General features: G+C 42.0%; 1 protein-coding gene across 1 annotated transcript; it reads left to right on the forward strand.

Moving 5' to 3' along the window:
- The first annotated feature begins 92 nt into the window (after positions 1-92).
- On the forward strand, positions 93-10771 carry trappc3 (trafficking protein particle complex subunit 3). Its single transcript, XM_080003251.1, has 5 exons — positions 93-231; positions 1310-1407; positions 5133-5232; positions 8154-8336; positions 10017-10771. The coding sequence occupies exons 1-5, from the start codon at positions 190-192 to the stop codon at positions 10134-10136; spliced, it is 543 nt and encodes a 180-aa protein (XP_079859377.1). The 5' UTR covers positions 93-189; the 3' UTR covers positions 10137-10771.
- Positions 10772-17460: the final 6689 nt, after the last annotated feature.

Here is a 17460-nt window from a genome sequence, read left to right on the forward strand (position 1 = left end):
TCGCCGGGGTCGCTAATCCTTCTGCCAGTCCTTCCGAGTCTCGGCGAGTGACGCACTGACAGCTGACCGGAAGCTAGTGCTCGTTACCGACTGATCGTGGAACCGCTTGACGTCGAACGAGCCAACAAATTAATAAATAAAGGATTAATATCGAGTGACGGCCGGTGACAAACTGAAACTCAATACACAATGTCCAGGCAATCCAACCGAACGGCGGACAACAAGAAGATGGTGAGCGACTTTCAGCCGCCATTGGTGCTGAATTAGCTCGATGCTAACTAGCTAACAGCCGAATGGACGCAGATCTTCATTACGTTTAGCGCTGTGTTGCCCAATTCCATTTGCTATTGTTATTACTGTATGTCTGTGGTGTTCGCCAGTTGTTTTTGGTTGCGTTCAGGAACGCCCAATCTAATACGATTTATCATCTCGCAATGCAATTTTGAAAGATTATTGTTAGATATAATTATAGATATCATAGACTAGACTACAATACCCGACTAAACTATAGTTAAGGCGATAACAGTGAATCTAGGATCAAAACAGACAATTATTGTGCATTATCCAGTGGCGCTAACGTCTTGTAAATGAAATAATACTGATGTTTGCAGTTGTTTCCTGCAAAATAATTGTACCCTCGTTAAGAACCTATGGTTATTATACTGTGTACTAGTGTCATGAACTGAAACTATTGTTTTCCCCACGTCATATCGTTTGCGGTATGTGTTTATGTTGGTGTAGGATTAGTGAATGTCCCACATTTTTCCCCTCAAATGTTCCTGAAATTCATTCAAAATAATAATGAAATAGGTGCACATCTATGAATTGAAGATAACCGGAAGTAGCACTTGTGCAGCTGACTGCTAACTTGTGATAAGATTATAAGACAAGATAGTGTTTTTTAAGCACTTAAAAGCAGTCAGGGTGTTTGAGTGTCATCTACAATCTACGATCTCTATCAACATTACAAGGCATATGGTATGAATTCTGAAGTGTGTGTGTGTGTGGGGGGGGGGGTTATAAATTAGACATATTCTTATGTCATTTCGACCAAACCCATGCAATAAATACTTTTTTTTTTTTTAATCCGTGTGCACGATTTCAACACTGGAAGTACTATTTTGATATAAATGATAATGGAAGAAGGAGCCAGTTTTAGCATTAGAAACAAACTGTCGGCATGATGTGATCCGTTTCATAATGACTTCCTTTCTTACTGGAATGAGAACAATCATTACTTATTTATTTCCATGCAGTAATTTGAGACCTGATTTTGAGTCCTGGTTTTCTTCTTTGGTGTCCTCTGCAGAACTCCGAGCTCTTCACGCTCACCTACGGGGCCCTGGTCACCCAGCTCTGCAAGGACTACGAGAATGACGAGGAGGTCAACAAACAGCTGGACAAGATGTGAGTGACACATGCACACACATTCCCACACATTCCTATTCTTGAAAATACTTATTGGTTATCTGTTTTTATATCAGACATGAACAAAATTGTAGATAAGAAACACCAGAAATAACCATTAATTATGATAAAATGAATGAAAGCAAGTTCTTGACAAATAATTTATATAATTAATCTATGTAATATAATATTTGTCTGAAGAGGATTATGAAGTAAAACCTTATTTTCTCCTGCCCCTATTCTATATACTCTTAATTTAATTTAGCTATCAACTTGAATGAAGTTCACTGTGCCTGTATATAAGTCTGTATTTAATTGTCTGTATCCCAAGTAATGTAGTCTTTAAAAGCCATTGCCATTCAGACTTCGGATTTCACATCTAAACGATCCCACAGATTCACCCTGTAGATTGTAATTCACATACTCTTGGGAGTGGTGCTTATAGTTTGTTTTGTATAAGTCATGTTTAAGTCCATTTCCATTAAATTGGGTTAACTGACACCGTAGAGATGACTAATAACTGATAAGGTATGATGTAGGGTTGTCATCATTCCGATTCTAAATAATGAATTGATCGAAATGAGCGTTCGATTTCGAACTTAGAAATCACAAGTAAGTTTGTGATTCTCCCTGTATTTTTGAGGGTAATATCGTCCGCTGCGCTGCATCGCTCAGGGCTCGACATTAACTCTTGCCTGCTTGCCCGCTAGCCCTGGGCAGGTAAACTCTGTGTTCGGGCAAGTGTAATGCCTCAAGCAGTTGTCGGATTGGGCGAGTGAAAAATAAATGTGATCTCTAATGTAATGGTACCTGAAAAATAAACTGCGTACTGTATAGCTGAAGCAGAGTTTTTTCAGCTGAGCTGCGTGTGCGACAAATAATTTAAGGAAAAGTGTGCTCCGGAAAATATGTTGTATTTTACGATATGTCCACTTGAGAGGGCAGAACAGCATACCGGCAGCTTGTGAGAAGTGCTGAGCATGCATGCCCCAAAAGTTAAGATTTTGGTTATGATTTGGATTGTGATATCAAAGATGAGAAAATATTGTTAAAAAGAACATGATGCTGTGATATCATGAGTAGAAAAAAAATTACAATAAAAAATTCAGATGAGAGAAGAACGTACTGAGCTGGCACGGACGCAGTAGGCGGAGAAGAGATGCACTTGCAGTAGTGTTGAAAAGTAAGTCTCATTTCAGTGAGCCGGCTCTAACGACTTCCAAGCATTTATTTATTTATAAACTAGTTTGAAATATTTTGTTTATATTTATTCCACTCCAAAAAAACACATTATTTATAATGATTTAATATGACTGGACTCAAAGTTGAAATATTAAGAAACAAGTGTTTTCCTTTACAAATAAAGACTTGACTTGTTTAACAATGGCATAGCCATGAGTGCTGAAAATAAACACATATGTTTAAATCGAAGGTCAAATCAAAACGTGGATTTGGTGAATCGCGACACCCCTAGCAGACCTGCCAACCTGCATGCATTTTGTGTACCAGCCACGCAATTCTTGGTCAAAATATGCAGGTATGAAATGCCAGCTGAAACGACAAAAAAAAAAAATTCAATCAATACAAAACAATACTGTACATTTGTTCTATATTTAAACGACGCTGAGGTGCTGTATTATCCACCGAGGCTTAACGCTGCATTGCTGAGGTAACATGGGAAGTGGGGTAGTAATATTCAAGCACAAAAATGTGACTGGAATGTTGGCATATAAAACGTGAGATGCATTGGTCATGACCAGTTACTGGCCGATCAGATATATTTTCCGGTTATGTGCTGGTCAGATTTACACACCCGATACAGTGCTGATGTACTCATCCTTGTAAAAACGATCCGATACTCAAACCCGATACCAACGTAATGTAGTTGACGCTCAAAAAAGAGAGAAGAAAGAAAGAATAGGTTGGCTGTTTGGACTTTGAGGTAAACAGAGAAGATTGGATCAAATATCTATATATCTATCCCCTGACAATATTCCAAAATTGTGCAGACTGCGTATCTATGGCTGTCACAGCGGAGTGCTGATCGTGATGAAAGGTTAGACTCGGTTGTTCGGTTCGATTCAGTTGGTTCAATGCATGGTGAGTGAAGGATGACGTCCAGTGAACAAGAGTGAGAAGAGTCGGCCATTTATTATTATTACTTTTTTTTTGTATTGATTGCAATTTATTTTGGAATGGCAAGTACTTTATAAATATAATATAAATGTATATTTGCACTTAAAAGTGAAAGAGACTTTACTTTTAGGTTTAAACTAGACATACATGTTGTTCTACTAAGACTCAGTGAGAGTTAGTTACATCGTACTAAACTTGGTGACAGTCCAATATTCTATTATATTGGAACTCAGTGACCATTCCATGTTGTAACTGATTGGAACTCAGTGACAGTTTCATGTTCAATTATTGTTCCATAGGGAATAATGAACAATAATGAACAGTGTCAAAATAAGCAATCTCACTATTGTGGTCACTGAAAATTGCAGCGGTAGTCCGTGTGTTTCATTGTTGTAAGTGATGTGTTATTTTAATTTTGCTATGTGAAGCACAAACTGCATGTTTGTAGGAAAGCAAAGGTGCTATAAAGCTGAGTTTATTTAGACTAATTTTAAAGGATACAAAAATAAATCCGTGAAGGGATGATATCTGTGCTCAAGTTTGTGTAGCATTTTACACAAGACGACATTTTTGACCACACTATACACTGTCTTTGCAAATTAAATGTGAAATTGCGCTCGTTATTCGTTTTGCCCTCTCTGATCTACTTGGTAGTTATTGCAAAGCTGCTTCGATTGCTGGTTGGCTGCTTGTTTTCGGTAGCGTCTTACCGTCCTTTACATTTAGCTCCGGGTGGTGATGATTGAGATGCGCCCCTATATTTGTGGTGTTGCCACAATATTTGGTCTTGCCGTTGCAATGTTTGCATATTGCAGTGGTCATATCCAGTTTCCCATCCATGCTGTAAAGGCTGAAGTGAGTCCAAACTCCTGCTTTGAACTGAGAGGGTGCAGCATGCACCAGGCGCTCTATGCTCATTGTCGCGCGTCTGATACAGAGCTGCTGAATCTAATCAAGTTGCAGTATCTCAAACACCACGGAGACTCCCTGTTACAAGGTTGGCAGGTTTGCCTTAGTATAAAGTATAGGGGGCGAAAAGTTGTCTGGAAAAGCACCAGGCAGAGGGCTACAGGGGGAAAAAGTAAGGCCGTCTTTATCTTTTCAATCTATTTTTTATTTTGGTTATTTTTCTTTCTCCCAACATCCTGATTTATGCTCTGTTGAAAAACTATGGGACTGGATGTTCTTTTTTTCTTTTTTTTTTTTCCCTTGCGGTTTTGGAGGACCTTTAAGCTGAGTCACGCTCGGAGATGGGGGCTTGTCTTACAAAGCCTGGAAAACAGTGGTGAGTCTACCCAGTGTCCAAAACAGCGGATCCCCGGCCGAGCGGTCAGGATCAGGATGCGCCTCTTGGCGTTGAACCGTGACTCCTCTTATCAGAACTTTCTCCGCTCGCCAAGTCCACCGACCAACAAAACGTGTCTTGGCACTTGGAAACCGTGACACACCGTGGCCGATTGACTTGCTGTCTGGATTCTGCATACCACGCTCTGTTTTTCCATGTCTCTCTCCAAAATGTTACAGAGGGAAGTGACTGATCTCGCTCTGTCTCGGTCCCATCCTCCTCTCCTCCTCTCTATCCTTCTCAGGGGTTATAACATCGGCGTGCGGCTAATCGAGGACTTTTTGGCACGCTCCACTGTCGGCAGGTGTCAGGACTTCCGAGAAACGGCTGATGTCATCGCTAAGGTAACGGCGCATGCGAGCCCCGGCCAATGGAAATGTCACTGTGGATGCCGCCCAAGATGGAGACGGAGATGGAGAGGGAGGGGGGAAGCGAGAGAAAAATAAAGACATATGGAGGATAAAGAGATCAAGGCGAATCTCCTAAAAAAAAAAAAAAAACGCTGACCAGAATTTGGGGGCTATCACTACTGTGAGTGGGGGTTGAATCAAAGGTGAAAGCAGGAACTCACAACTTGCCATAGGTTCACACAAGAACGCCCTAAGTCCCAGGGCTCGAGACTAACGATGTCCCGTCGTCCCAGGGACAATAGAAAATGTGTTTGGGACGGACGGAGATCTTCCCCGGGACGCCTCTTGGACAAAAGGGATTTTTGCATGTATGTATGTATGTATGTATAACGATTTCTTAGCAAATGACAAAGTGAACAGAGTGCTGACTACCACGGAGTACGTTTTCTCATGCTGTTACTATAGTTACGGTGGGCAGCATGGTCCTGCTGTTGGGCAAACAGAGCTAACAGAGCAGAGTTTCTGTTCATGGGTACATGAAGCACTAAACCATGAGCTGCAGTTTAATGTGACGACACAATAAGCTTACTGCTATCCCTGCTCACTGTTTTACATATTTGACTGCCCTGACTCTAGGACCCCAAGTAGACCCTCATAGTGGTCCTCTGACTGCCTAACTCGAGCCCGTATCACGTCTGTTCCCACCTGGATGACTGTTACGGATACATTACATCGTGCTTGCGTGAGAGGTGTCCAGTATCACGTGAGACTAGGCAACAGAATTGGTCTTTACACCAGCGCTTTGGCCCCTGTCTCTCTGCCCCACAGACTCTTCCTTCTGCTGGCGGAGAGGGGACAGAGCCCCTGCCCCCGGACACAATAACCCGAACCCAATGTTATTAAATCAGTGTGATCATTTTCAACCTGTCCTAACCTCTCTGCCGCGGGAGAATGAACGTTCTCCACCCGTTCTACCTCTCCCTGTCCGCTTGCTTTCTCCCCAACTCCGTGCTGCGGCATAGCCTGCGGGCAAGCAAGCGCTTGTGCCCAATGTCCTCGCAACACACCCACAACTGTAAAAAACACGTGTAAGGTCTTAGTTGTATGTTTGAGAAGAAAAAGAATACAATTTAAGCATATTAAGACCTTACTCCGTCGAGACTGGATATGTTTCAGTTTCTCGTCTTTGCAGCCGATCGCCACAGTTCGCATCTGACTCACCATGTTTTTGTCTTGTATTCGGAGCCGTTCCGGAAATTTGCTGGAAATGATACTACCTCTAGAGTGGGTAAATTTACGGAACGAGTTTTACTGAACATCCTGCTCCAATTCCCACATGACGCCAACACAGATTATTGTCGGTAGAGTTGCGGCTTTCAGTGCAGGTGGGAAAGGGCCTCATAAATAACATTGCCTAACTTAAAATAAACATTCACATTTCAACATTTGGAGTTAATAAATGTACTAAAATACTCCAGCTGAGTACAATGTGGAGTCAACAATACTTTGAGTTTGGAGTTACAGACACTTAACATCCAGTGTTTTAGTAACATTTTACCAAACTTCTGTCAGATGAAAGTAACCAGATACATGTGCTCCAGTTTTATACTGAAGTACACTGCGGAGTGTATGTAGCTGTTATTGATCACAAAGTGCTTTACATAAAGACAAAACAATAAGAAACAGCAGTTAACTCGGATATAATCTGGATTATTTTAAGATCAATCCTGTTAATCTGTGTCTTTTAGTGGGGCTTTACTCTGTTTTTTTACAGTGCACAGATAACTTCTCAGTTTGTTGTAGACCTATTTCTTTAAATGGAGCAAAATAAATATAATTATTTTTCCTCAACATTTTGGTGTTGCGTAAATCCAGTGTTTTTATTTTATTTATTTTTTATGTTTTTAAATGTATGTACAGTAGAAGAGGAATTTCAATTCCAAGCATGTTTTCGACAATATTGGAAGGGAAAACTGTTCGGAAATGAGTCTCAAAAGCACAGACCTCAAATCTGTGGATTTGTTGTATTACGCTAGCATCTGCTTTGGAGTATTTCCTGGAGATTTAAGGTGATTTAATACTCATTTATGACACATGAGGATGTTAGAGGAAGATTAACGCTTGTTTTGTCATTCGTCAAACTTTTAAACAGTAATAATGATAATAACCTTATTTATCTAGCACTTATCAAAACAGATATTACGACGTGCTTCCAAATTGAAAAAACAGATAAAACACTTGTGTCAAATAAATAAGACTATTTAAATGAAATGCAGGCTACGGTGATTTAAGATATTAGAATTAGAATAGTGAGGGGAAATATGGCACAAGGTGTAATACGACTTGAATACGGAAGGTTGTGAAGATGACTGCGTCAAAGATAATAAAAGTACAAACATTAATAAAATCATATTATTTTATTAAACTTTTTTTATTTTATTTTTTTTTACATTTTCTTTTATCACTCACTCTGTCAAAATGGCAAACCCTCCTTAAGTATTGTTGAATCAGGACCTCCAGAACTTTCCACAGAAAATATTCAACAAACGTATTGAGAAACGAGACTCAGTACGAGACTGTGAGCGTCGAGTTTTGGTTCTGAGACCTAAAATCTTTCCTTGATCTTGATCAAATTCAGAGTCGGTGGCTGAGATTCTGCTTGTGGTGCAGTGTTAGCATCTCCTTCTTTTTAGATTTCAGGGCCAGTATGTGATCAGATCAGGTAGAATATTGATGAGAAAAACCAAAACAACCTTATATCCATAGAAGGTGCTTTAGATGATACTTGGTCTTGTAGACCTAGTTAAATCATGGTAATTATGGTTTATGTTGTAATATATTCCATTCTATGTTCTCTTATTCCATGCTGTTCCGTGCGGTCCTATCCACCCTGCCTTTGCTGTGGCGGGCTGTAGGTGGCCTTTAAGATGTACCTGGGTATCACCCCCAGTGTGACCAACTGGAGCCCGGCGGGCGACGAGTTCTCTCTCATCCTGGAGAACAACCCGTTGGTGGACTTTGTGGAGCTTCCCGACAACCACAACACCCTGATCTACTCTAACCTGCTGTGCGGCGTCCTGCGAGGAGCCCTGGAGATGGTAAGATGAAGGTGTGTGCGTGTGTGTGTGTGTGTGTGTGTGCGCGTGCGTGCGTGTCCAAATGGCTTGCGATGATGAAATTTCAGAACATGTTATTTAGTGATGTACCGATTGTGGAAATTTTGGGCTGATACTGATGTCTCAAATAGCAATTTTGCCAATAGCCGATGCCGATACGGATGTTTTATTTTATTATTATTATTATTATTATTCCCCCCTTTGTGCAAGTGAAACCTCATTATAGAAAATAACTCTATAATACTCTAAAGTCTTTCAGCCCTTCATCACACTAACTTTGAATGAGCACAAATCAAATCATACAAATGTATGAAACAGCCTTTACTATAACCTTCTTTCACATGAAAAAGATTATTTTTAGGAAAAATAACTGTTTCAAAAACCTTTTAAGTCTGCTATACAACTACCTACTCAATGAGAATTTTTTTTTCAGTACTTACACCAACAAAAATATTTTTGGGAAACATGAATTAAATGTCATTACATGTCAATGTAAAAACGATTAGAATAGCAATTCAAAATAAATAATTAAATCTATAATCAAAGTTAAAATATTTAAAGAGGTGATGTAGCTCCCTTATAGACATGGAGAAAGCAAGGAGCCGACTACTGTGCATGTCTGCTGTGGTGCGGTGCTGCAGTGCTGCTGCTGCTGCTGCTGCTGCTGCTGCCGCCTGAGTTTACGGAGCTGGTAGATTCAGTTTTCTCTGGAATATCGCCCTTAAAATGCTTAAATAAAAAACGTTGACTGATATAAGAGTTTTTTTGTATTAATTGCATGGAGGCTGTTTGGTGCTATAGCAAGGAAGCAGAGGGAGGATTTGGAAAAAGTGCTCGTGTGGCGCTGTTCGTCTGGTGATAAAGTTGCAGCTCAAGGTTATGACTTGTACAAGTTCTTATATATAATAAGACACAAAATCATTTATTTTAATACATTTTATTTCGGTCTTTGTACAGCACCATAGCAGCATCTCGTCACGCCTGTTTCGTTTTGGTGTCGTACCTCCCCCTTGCTCCTCCCGTTCCATTTGCCCTTCCCCTTGTCCCCATTAAATACATTGCTGGTTTCGTTCCATAAGGAAACGGTAAAATAAAATAACCTACATCTAAAATAAAAATTCACTGTTTTGGCACGCTGGTCGTGCCAGGAATGGCACTGTCTGAGCGCGGGCGCCCCATCGCTGGCACGCTGTAGGCACCTTCGGTACCGTTGGAGAGGGAGATGGGTGCACCAATTGCTCCCAGATCGCTCCATCTCTGCGCCCCCTCAAATTACAGGAAGTATTTGGCTGCAGTCGTTGCTGGTTGTGAAACTAGTTATGTTTAAAAGGGGCAATTACTTTTTCACATTGGTGTTTCTTTTTTCATTAAATCATTGAAATAATAATGAAAAAAAAAAAAAAATCTGGTTCTCTTGGTCTAATATTACATTTTGTGTAAAGATCTGAAACCGTTCAGTGTGACAAATAATAGAGCTAATCAGGGTAAAGCTAAAGAGGGAAAATACTTTGGCATGGCACTGTAAGCTTTACAAAGGCGAAAATCGGTGCAAGAGTATGACCAAATGAACGAGAAAGACTGATGGAAAAAAGGGTTAGGGTCATTAAAATCAGACTGAGTTCTTCAAAATACCCCCCGTTTTGTCCCCCCATTCGTGCGCAGGTGCAGATGGCGGTGGACGTGCGGTTCGCTCAGGACACACTGCGGGGCGACAATGTGACGGAGATCCGCATGAAGTTTATCAAGAGGATCGAGGAGAACCTGCCGGCGGGAGACGAGTGATTTCTGGTCAAGGAATCCCACAAAATCCTCAACTGAAAGAAGGAACAGAACTTGATGTCGGGCGGGAAATGCCTCCTCTAATATTCCAAAGCATCCTCAGCTCTCTTGTTCCTCGCAGCCTTGTCAACCTTGTGGGACATTTAGAAGGTGAACAAGTATCAAGGTTTATGTTTCCATGGCGTCGTCTATACCGTCTTTTTTTTTTTTTTAATTCTTTTTTTAATTTTATATTTAAGGAAGGCATTGAAGGGTTACACTTAGAGGACGGAATGAGTAAATAGACATTGTAATTCATCAAAACACTTCTCAATCAATTATGCCATCATGACTCCTCTGCACTCTTTTTTGGTTGAGAATTTGTCAAGCGAAGAGTTTGGCAAGGTATTGGGTCCGTACAGTTGGCTAAGGAGCATTTGGGCCTTCTGCACTTGACACGAGTGTAAAGTCACTTTATTTTCATTTCCCCGGGTTTTTGAGATTTCTCGTCTTACATCTCGACATGAGGGCACATCGTTTCCATTCGCCCTGCGGTGTCTGCTTTCATTGCGAGGCTGTACATTCTTGCATTAAAAACACGTTTTTATGTAACATACAATGTATGTTAGCGTTTGGAGTTGGATATGCCATTTAATAAATATGACATATTTAATATTAAGACCTTTAGTGCAGTGTTTGTTCTTTGCAACTCGAGAGCGCGTCATGGTGACACTTTATTACATGTGAGGGGGGAAGCCTGGAACTGGTTACCTCGTCACACATCCTGAACGCACACACAGACACTGTCAGTGGAACAGGCCTGCCGTTTTATTTTTTGCCCCAGTGCACTATGGGAGTGTTGTTCCCTGGGAATACGGACACTGATCTGCGAAGTCATACATCAAAAACAGAACTAATGCCCCTGGTTTGTTTGTTCAGGGTCCATGGTGTGTGCTTGTGTGCGTGTGTGTGTGTGTTTATAGGCTCCTATGTTTCTGTTGGGAGGTCGGCTTAACGTTAAAAACCCGACCAGAGCTTGGTTCTGCCCGTAACACCTGTGAATGTATAAACCTTCTCCAGAAGTCCCGAACACAACTTCTCATTGAAACCCCACACTCACCTCGTCAATCACCAAACACAATTCCAGCCATTCACACACACTCGCAAACACACACACACACACACACACACACTGATATTCAGATATGCTCTGTGTCCTCCATCCAAAGCAAAGATTTGGTTTAAGTACATTTATAATATAAATCCTGCCTTTCCTCTTTGTTATTGTGATGTCATTGTCAAATTATTTAGTTGCTGCAGTTATATATCAATATATCAATTTATATAAATGTCTTTTTTGCTGAAGATTTAGAATTTCTGCATGGAGAACGTTTTTGTTGATTTTTAGACGCAGAACTAAAGTAATGTCTCTTAAATGATCTCACACCCGCCACCAGATGGCGCTGTATACACGGCTTTTCTCAGTTGCAGGCGGAGACGTTTTCCCACTGATGGCTGACGGCGTTCTACATTTACATTTAGTCATTTAGCAGACGCTTTTATCCAAAGCGACTTACAAGGGAGAATAACATTCAGCTACATTGCGACAGAGATTAGTGTAATGACAACATTGGTATAACAATAAATACTGCAAGGTGGTGCTAAGTTCTACCATCATGTCTAGAGCTGTGTACATGAGGCAAATGATTGTTATCATGAAGACATTTCATTCTTATTGGGGGTTTTAGGCGAGAGCCGCCAGAAAGCATAAATAAAAAGGTCTGTATTGTGAATATGAGTAAACCAGACAATGGATGGCAAACCTCGATTTGCGCAGCTAGTGTTGGAATCTATAGCTTTGAGTTTGAAAATACAGTCTTTGTGCATTATGTTCCCAGGGAAGATGTATCAACTATTTTAATGCATGTGTTCTCATTATTCACTGTCTAGGTTCCGTGCCCGGAAACAGATTGAAGTGGATTCTCCTCGAGGGGCCATCAGCACGAAACAGGACCCTGTGGTGTGCAACCAGAGCTCTCGTCAACATTACGACCACGGCCCTGCGCGTTCCGCGACGTGGGTTTATCGGATTGGAGAGGACGGAGGAAATGGTTTTGCGCCGACCGTCAATGTAAATCACTCGGCCAAATTAGCGGAGCGGTGCCTGGGGATGAGGGCGGACAGCTGGGATTGTAGGCCTGCGTGAAAAACCTGTATCACTCTGCCATATGCTGACAGGAATTTGACTTGACAAACACACACACGGCCTCCCGTCCACCAGACTAGCAGTTGAACACATTACCACCAGTATCAGTCCGCACATATGAGTGTTAATGCAGCAAGGACTTTGTGCAAACACACCAAGAGGCCATTTTCTGTTCATCAGCCTGCATATCATAATAAAATAGGTGGCTAGTCATTTTCTATGGTAACTTTGTTTGAAGGGAGGAAAAATATAAACAAGTCTATGCTTATTTAGGACTTCACTCCAATGGGTCTAGGTGAATTGGACCTTCAATAGCTGTCAGGGTGGCCCGGTATTTAGTGGTTGCTTCAAAGCAAGAAGGTTCTGGGTTTGAACTCGACTGAGGCCTTTCTGTGTGGAGTTAACATGGGTTTCCTCCCAACTTTCCTGATTTTCGCCTACGAGTCATACTGTCTGTCAGGGTTAGACGCTAATGCCAATGCCCTTGATCGAGGCATTGGCTCGACAACTGGAATTGGTCACTGGGCGCCGTGCTATGGCTGCCCACTGCTCCTAGATCTAGGATGGGTAAAATGTAAGTACGTAAATATTTATTTACATCTAGATACACGTATTATAGAAGAGCCGGTTTGTAAAAGTGAGTTTTTGATAGTCGTTTAAAGGTCTCACTGGGCTGTAAGGGTTCAGCAGTTCAGTAATGTATTTGGGTGCTAATCCGTGTAATTTCTTGTATGTGATCTAAATGATCTTAGAATGAATCTTATATGGCACAGGCAGCCAGCGCATGAAAGCCAAAATGGGAGTTATGTGGGCCCTGCGTCTGGTCTTGGTCATGAGCCTCGCGGCTGCATTTTGAACCAGTTGCAGCCGCGCCATTGTCTGGTTGCACGAGAACAGCACATTACAATAATCAAGGCGTGACGCCACAAAAGCATAAATAATGCGCTCCATATCTTTAAAGATAATGACGATTTATTTTTTGCAATGTTTCTCAGTTGAAAGAAACATGTCTGAACTGCTAGTAGCGTGTTGATCAAACTTCAACTGTGGATCAAAAAGCACACTGAGATTCTTAGTGGTAGTGACAGTGAAGAATATTTTTAGCAGTATGATCAGGGCCAATGATCAGGACTTCTGTTTTGTCAGAATATAACTGGAGGAAGTTATAAGATTTCCATTTTTTGATGGTGGTCAAGCAGTCATTCAGGATGACTGTTAATATGATAATTTGGCTTGATGGATAAACAAAGTTGTGTATCGTCAGCATAGCCGTGATGGGAGATACAATTAAAACCACAAACCACACATTATATCGCCCAGGGGAAGCATATATAAAGAGAACAACATAGGTCCCAGAACCGCTCCCTGAGGAACCCCGTACAGAAGGGGAGCTGCCGAAGAGACATGATCACCAATGGAAACTATAAACTCTCTACCTATTAGGTAGGATGAGAACCACTCTGAAGCCTTCCCAGTTGAACCAACCTTTTTTTCCGAGTCTATCAATTAAAATCTTATGATCAATAGTATCGAAAGCGGCATTCAGATCAAGTTAAACTAGGGTTGAGCATTGACCTACACCGGCATGCACAAGTATATCATTTGTGACTCATCTATAAGGCAGTTTCAGTACTGTGCTGCTGGTGGAAACCCGAGTGGAATTTTTCAAAAATATTATGACCATCACCCTTCGAAATGCAGTGGACAAATTACCCCACGGGGATCAATAAAATCATTCTTATTCTTCTTGTGCGCAGACTGACTTCTAATACCACCGCCAGTCTACAGATGTTGTTGCAGAGAGCGCAAGGAGAAGAACGTCGGGAGAAGCACTTAAGGCACTCCCTGAGCCATGAGGAATCAGTTCGGAGAGGCTATTTTGGTCTATAGTCTTGCCCTCTTGCTCCCGCTCTCTTTTTCGCTCCCTCTGTCACGGTTATCACACACACACACACACACACACACACACACACACACACACACACACACACACACACACACACACACACACACACACACTCACACACACACACCCTTGGAGTTTCCCCATATGCACTCCTTGCACATTTTGCCAGACGCCTGCCAATGACGCACCTTCTTTACATACAGTGTATTATTCCGACCTTCACTGTGTATCTTCCCAAACACTTAATTTTTGACAGCCCATAGCAAACAAAGCGGCAACTGCTCTGAAACCTGAAAAGATGTGCGCGCGATCTCCTCTAAGCCGGCTAAACGCTTCCACGTGGGCCCTTTATGGGAAGCAAGTGGCGAGCGGCACGCTACGACAGTGGAGAGTCTGGCACACGACCTGCTTCTGACCTGCTTCACCCTCCGCTACAGTACCTACAGTACATCTGCTCCCACCGTCTGCCCGCTGCTTCTCTGAGCATTTTGCTTTCTTTCAATCTTGTCTTTCTTTTTCCCCTTATGCCGTAAAGGTGATATGGAGGATGGAGGTTTTCTGGCTCGATCCCCGGCTCCTACCATGCCATCGGTGCATGAATGTGTGGGTAAACGGGGGGAATGTGAGACATAATTGTAAAACTCCTTGTGTCCCCTGGACCAGAAAGAGCTCCAAATCAAATGCAGTGAAGTCCAAGTCTCAATTAGTCAGAATCACAGAGAGCAGGTTGAACCTTTTCAGTCGTCACGCCCCGGATTCTGAAGAGCTCAGTGCTCCGGTTAGCCAAAAGATGACTTTCCCAGGGGCTGCATAGTGATTTCCTTGTTGGAAAAGAGAATATACAGTGTTAATTACATCATATAACCGCGCGATTGCAACGCCTTTATCCATCTGCTAAATATGTTGCATTGGCTCTATTTCTGCCATAGAAAATCAATTGCAGTACTGTAAGATCATGATTTCGAGTATAACTTTGAACAGTAGCCAATTTATTTTTTAAGAAAATATGTGACTTGCCTTGCTTGTTCTACATTTGATAAGATCAGTAAAGTATGGGGTGTCATGTTCTGATGTGGATCCAGAAAAGTGTTACCTACTGCAGCTCAAGGCAAAACGGAAGGTATGGTAGTAATGGAATTAGGAACGCCCACGCTTGGAGACTTTCCAGAAACCACCAATAGATTATCAGTGGGAAGGGAAGAGTTGTCGGGATGACACGGTGACGCCCAAGGCCTGGATGGCTCCACGGGCCCTTTCGCAGTGGAGGCCAGGCCGTTTCATGCCTTGTTTTCAGGTTGTTTTCCATCTTGCCTTCCCGCCATATTCTTCTGGGGCCTTTGCGATGGCTACAAAGCCGCCGTGCCTCTGCTTCCAATTTCCCCACCGCTCCCTTTCTTCTCCCCTTGTCCGCAGAAACCGATTCATAAGATATTCTTTTTTTTTTTTTTTTTTTTTTATCATCGTTTGACTTTGTTTTTGTTTAGTTTCAACTTTTCTTCCTGTCTGTCCTTTATCTCTCTGCTCCCTCTCTCTCTCTCTCTTCCTCGCGCACTCGCTCGTGACCCCTGTTCAGCTCTAGGCAAGGTTTAGGGTTTATGTAACCGAGGCTTTTTTTTCCAGCTTGAAGACGATGGAGCTCGGGGGGAAACATGTAGCAGAGAGAAAGAAAGAAAGACAAAAAAAAAAAAGGGTGTCAGCTTTAATTTTAACACCTCACCTTAGATTTCATTATTCTACGACTACTTGAAAAAAAAAATCGTTCCCCCCCAAATCGCACGTACGTAAGAATATATTTATCGATTTCCCGAGCGGTAACGAATATGCTAATTCCTCCTGAAAGGCAGGAATGTGAGAGTCCTGGTTTGCCCTGGAACCCAAATCAAACCAGGCTTCCCCTCTCCCGGAGCGCGGGACTCAGGAGGCTGCACAGCAGCTGCACTGGACAGGAACTCTGCTCCAAGACCAGCACGCACACCGCTGATATGCGATATAGCGAGAGTGCATGGAACGTGCACAGAGGTACCGTGTGCTTTGATAAATGTTTTTGCCCCCGTGACCCTGTTTTTAGGTCCCCCAAATCAACATCAAAATTGTTACAAAAGCAGATAGAGGGCGTTATCAGTTGTTTTTTTTTCCATGTATTATGTATTAATTAATATTTCAATTAAATAAAATCATTTATTTATTAATCTATTTATTTATTATATTATTTTAGAGCCAGCACCACTAATTAGATGCATTACAATTCACATTCAGGCAACATTTCGGAAAAAAAAAAAAAAAAAAAATCTTACTGTACTTTCACTCTGACATTACCGGTCAAACTGCATATCGAGTGAGGGTTGAAAACATCTGCTTTCGTAGTTCTGTAAGCGAGGAAAAAAGAGCACACACTGATTAAGGTGTGGACCCTGACAAATCATCTGTCACTTAAAAGCTTTGTTTTGTTTTGATCCCATTTCTCTCTGAGAGTCTGAGACCAAATAAAAAGTGTGTTACGAATGGAAATGTGGTTTATATTGTCACCACATAGTTTAACGGAGACCGAATTAATTTGAGACAGGCCCTTTTGTTTCACAAATCCTTTTCTTTTCTCTCACTTCAAGTACCCTGGGCGGGTGTGGATGTCCCGTTATGGAGGCCAGACGTTTCTGGGGGTTCGAGGTGTTTAATATGGAAACACCAAGTGCCACACTCGGGAAAAATGACACAGTAATGGACTGAGTGAACCCTGAAGGATGAAGGATGGAATGGGAGTCATTAACGCTCCAGAGGGAATCCCGGGAAGCTGTGATTCCACCATTTCAGCCCCAGCGACCTCTCAATAACTCCACATTTGATGCCGTTGCTGGTCAGTTGCTAACGTTGTAGTGACAGACGCTGTGTCTTATTGATCGGGTGTGGAGTGCATCTGTATGTGGGTTCCCTCACGCTAGTCTTCAAAGCTCTCGTTCCGCTGCCAGGAGACCTCTGGTTCACCTGCCGGGAAGATACACAAAGGGCCCGGCGTGTTGAAAGCCTGACGTGACGGCCCTTATTTATTGGCCAATGTGCACAAAGTGTGTCTCTCCCGGTTCGCCGACCCTGATAATGGAAAGAACAGGATACATGGGAGAAAATAAATGCTAAGTGTAGACTATCCATCATGGAAAAGGCTTTTTTTGATTAGTGTTCTTTTACTGCTGCGTTGCAGTGAGCGTATTATAATTGTAGTTGTTTGAAAACCTCCAAAATGG

Source organism: Zeus faber, assembly GCF_960531495.2.
Source record: "Zeus faber genome assembly, chromosome: 1".
Classification (NCBI taxonomy): domain Eukaryota; kingdom Metazoa; phylum Chordata; class Actinopteri; order Zeiformes; family Zeidae; genus Zeus; species Zeus faber.

Excerpts from the sequence above, each read along its gene's own strand:
- trappc3 (XM_080003251.1), top strand. The coding sequence starts at position 190 with ATGTCCAGGCAATCCAACCGAACGGCGGACAACAAGAAGATG. Across the intron at positions 232-1,309 it reads CGGCGGACAACAAGAAGATG|AACTCCGAGCTCTTCACGCT; the intron begins GTGAGCGACTTT and ends TGTCCTCTGCAG. Across the intron at positions 8,337-10,016 it reads TGCGAGGAGCCCTGGAGATG|GTGCAGATGGCGGTGGACGT; the intron begins GTAAGATGAAGG and ends ATTCGTGCGCAG.